At 50.2% G+C, this 3,366-nt stretch overlaps 1 protein-coding gene across 1 annotated transcript in view; it reads right to left on the minus strand.

The window, feature by feature from the left end:
- Positions 1 to 358: 358 nt before the first annotated feature.
- The window catches only part of NOP2 (NOP2 nucleolar protein), a 4,528-nt gene continuing 1,520 nt past the window's right edge, over positions 359 to 3,366 (minus strand). The window contains exons 4-13 of the mRNA XM_010013519.1: positions 2,932 to 3,131; positions 2,752 to 2,841; positions 2,579 to 2,666; positions 2,345 to 2,485; positions 2,017 to 2,156; positions 1,650 to 1,739; positions 1,126 to 1,248; positions 947 to 1,044; positions 723 to 853; positions 359 to 612 (exon numbers count right to left, since the gene is read on the minus strand). Of these exons, the coding sequence (XP_010011821.1) occupies positions 359 to 612; positions 723 to 853; positions 947 to 1,044; positions 1,126 to 1,248; positions 1,650 to 1,739; positions 2,017 to 2,156; positions 2,345 to 2,485; positions 2,579 to 2,666; positions 2,752 to 2,841; positions 2,932 to 3,131 (1,355 nt within the window). The remainder of the gene's footprint in view (positions 613 to 722; positions 854 to 946; positions 1,045 to 1,125; positions 1,249 to 1,649; positions 1,740 to 2,016; positions 2,157 to 2,344; positions 2,486 to 2,578; positions 2,667 to 2,751; positions 2,842 to 2,931; positions 3,132 to 3,366) is intronic.

Below are 3,366 nucleotides of genomic sequence, written 5' to 3' on the forward strand. Positions count from 1 at the left end.
AGCTAAGGTTTGAGCTCCCACTGCTTCTTCACAAACACCCATGTTGCAGAGTATAAGAACAAACACCAGAAATGCCAGAGCATCAGATGGAAGCAGAAGGGGTTGCTGTTGCAGCAGAGTAAGGGGACAGGGCAGAATTCTGTATTCAAGGGAAAAAGGACAATACTTGAGCCAGAGTATAAAACTTTTAATGGGCATCAGTTCTTGATGCAGAGGGGAAGGAGCAAACAGGGCTATAGCTGTGCCAGGCTTTCAGTGCTGCAGAGATTACCTACAAACAAAGCCAGGTGGTACATGCATAGCTGCAGCAGCCTTTGCTCTCCAAGGAGGGGACCAACACCTGGAAAAGCAGTTCCTCTCACTGTCCTTTTGATTTCATCCTATGCTTCTTCCTGGTAGGGATTTGAGGACGCATCATTTTGGGAGAAGGCCGGCCAGCCTTCAAGGGTTTCCTCTGTGCCTGCAATGAACGTTTCTTCTTCAAAGCAGGCTGCGGCAGCTTCTGCTCTTTGTCAGTTTTTGATCCCTCAAGTTTCTTCTTTTTTGGCTGAGGTTCCATGGCAGTATCAGGGACAGCAGACGGAGCTGCTACTTCCACAGCAGGTTCTTCATCTGAAATGAGAGAGAAACATGCAAGTATGAAGAATCTGTCTGGCTTCTGCAAGGAAGCAGCCTGTGAGGGCACGCCCAGGCAGCTCAGATGAACTCCAGCACTAGGTTACCTTTTTGTGCCTGGGGGATGGCATTAGAGAATTTCTTGAACTTGGCAATGAAGAACCCATCCATATTGTGCGTGTGAGGATAGAAACGCCGCGTAGACTTGAGAGAGGGGTGGAAGCGACGGTCCTTGAACCTGGAGAAGCGGGGTGAGAAGTGATAGAACACCTCTGCTCAAACCTGGTCTCCAATGAACAGTGACCTGTGCAGCTTGTGATGCAGCACGAACCTGGTGAAGCCTTCCTTGCCAAAGTCCAGGCCTGTGGCCACCAAGCGAACATTGCGTTTCTTCAGGGCGTAATCCACAACCCACTCATTCTCCTCCACCTGCCAGAGACTAAGCATTAGGACCAAAAGTTCACCAGTCTCCCAAGTAGATAAGCACAACAGAGCATGGAAGGTACTTACCATGACAGAGCAAGTGCAGTAGACAATGTAGCCCCCTGTCTCTGAGGCAGCATTGACTGAATCTATAGCACTAAGAATCAGTTCCTTCTGCAGGTGAGCACAGCGCAGGATGTCTTTCTCATCCTGAAAGAGAAAGATAATGGATGGATGGATGGATGGATGGATGACAGGAGAGCAAAGCACATTTGATATAGAATTTTCGGCAGAACTAACCTCAAAAAACCTAGCTCTGGTACAACACACAGAATAGAATCATAGAACGGTTTGCGTTGGAAGTGACCTGCTTCCAACCCCCCTGCCATGAACACAGACACCTTCCACTAGACCAGATTGCCCAAAGCCCCATCCAACCTGGCTTTGAAAGAGGAAAAGAGGAAGGAAGAAGGAAAGAGAAAGCAACAGGAAAGAGAAGGCAAAATCAGCATCTTTATTGCAGGCATCTCTCAAGAACAAAGCTGCCCCAAAGCCCTTCCTCTCATGACTTATAGTTGAGTCCCCATCTTGTGTCCCAACTGGTCACTCACTTTGTTGGTTTTGACAGCAGGATCCTTGGAAATGACACCTGTTCCGCTACAAGGAGCATCAAGCAAGACACGGTCAAACCCTCCAAGCACCTATAGGCAGATGTACATTTGGAATTACGGTCATAGGCAGGGACACAAAATAAGACCAAGACCAGAAGACTGGGAAGGCAAGAAATATACATCACTCCTCCCCGTCCACCTTCCTGTCTCCGTATCAAACAACAAACACAACTCCCTGGCAGTCCTGCTCACCCCTCCTCTGTCAGCTGTCTCTGGAGCACACAGGTTTACTAAAGAGACAGTAGAGCAGCTCCAGCTAAGCACACATCAAGATAGGTAAGGACACCCAAAGCAGGCAGGAACATACCTTGGGGAACTGGCGTCCGTCGCAGTTACTCACTACAGTATTGGTGACTCCCAGCCGATGCAAGTTCCCCACTACGCTACGCAGCCGCTCGGCATTGCTGTCATTGGCCAAGATTGTACCTGTATTCTTCATAAGCTGAGCTGCCAGAAGGCAAAACACATCAGCAAGGGGCTGAAAACCTTCTGCACTTGTGCCTGTAGGGACAGCCACCCCCTCCTTCCCACAAGTTCAGTCCCCCTCTGTTCCCCCTTTCTGCATAGACCAGTGGGAACTCATCACTTCAGAGTATCCCCTTGCAAGCCTCCCACCCAAGGCTCCAGGGTGGTACCTATGTAGCTGGTCTTGCCTCCTGGTGCACAGCACATATCCAGGATGCGTTCGTTCTCCTGTGGAGCCAAAGCCATGACAGGGAGCAGACTGGAGGCTCCCTGCAGCATGTAGTGCCCAGCCAGATACTCAGGGGTGGCACCTGGGCAGGGAAGGCAGAACAAAAGATGACATGTGAAAGTAAGGGATCCAAGAGCAGGTCAGCTCAGCCCTAGAACAGGAAAGGTGATCTCACCAATGGGCACAGAGGAGTCATAAATAACAAGTCCCGTTTTTGACCACTTCCCCAAAGGATCAAGATTCACACCACGGTTGATTAGAGCCTGCAAGACAAGGAGATGGGTCTGAGACAGAGACATCACCCCGTGTGACATGCAGCACAGGAGACAACCACGGGTTCCTGCTCACCTGCGCCAGGTCCCGTCGCCGTGTCTTGAGCGTGTTGGTGCGGATGGTCACAGGACGGGGAACCTCATTGGCTTCCAGGAAGTTTATCAGCTGGATGAAAGAAGGGAGAGAGAATAGAGATAAAAACGAAGACCCACGGAGGCAGCCAAATCCTCACCAGTCAGCAGGGCAGGATCCTACCTCAGGGAGTGGGAAGATGTCCATGAGCTTCGTGAGCAAGAAGTCACTGTAGGAATAGTAGGCAGCCATGTCCCTGCGCAACAAGGCGAGGTACTCCTGTCGTGTGCGTCCTTCCTCCCTCTTCACCACGAAGTCCTGCAGCACCTCCATGTTGCCCTTGATGCGCTGGTGAATGGTGTGCAAGTCAGGCGGCTCAGCAGGTAGAAAGACCATTAAGGAATCATGAACAGCCAAGGAACTCGCACACAAGCTGTTTACAAGTGCAACTGGTCATGCAGGACTCCTGCATCACAACACCCCCTGCAGCAGAAAGGTCTCATTGGAATACACTTTCATCAGAGCTCAGCAGAAGGGGGATTCAAAAGACGGAACCGGACGAAACTACAAAGTATTTAAAAGAATTCAGTTAGCTTCTTTAAATAAACAGAAAAAAGG

This window comes from Nestor notabilis, unplaced genomic scaffold (genome assembly GCF_000696875.1).
Source record: "Nestor notabilis isolate BGI_N333 unplaced genomic scaffold, ASM69687v1 scaffold26524, whole genome shotgun sequence".
Classification (NCBI taxonomy): domain Eukaryota; kingdom Metazoa; phylum Chordata; class Aves; order Psittaciformes; family Psittacidae; genus Nestor; species Nestor notabilis.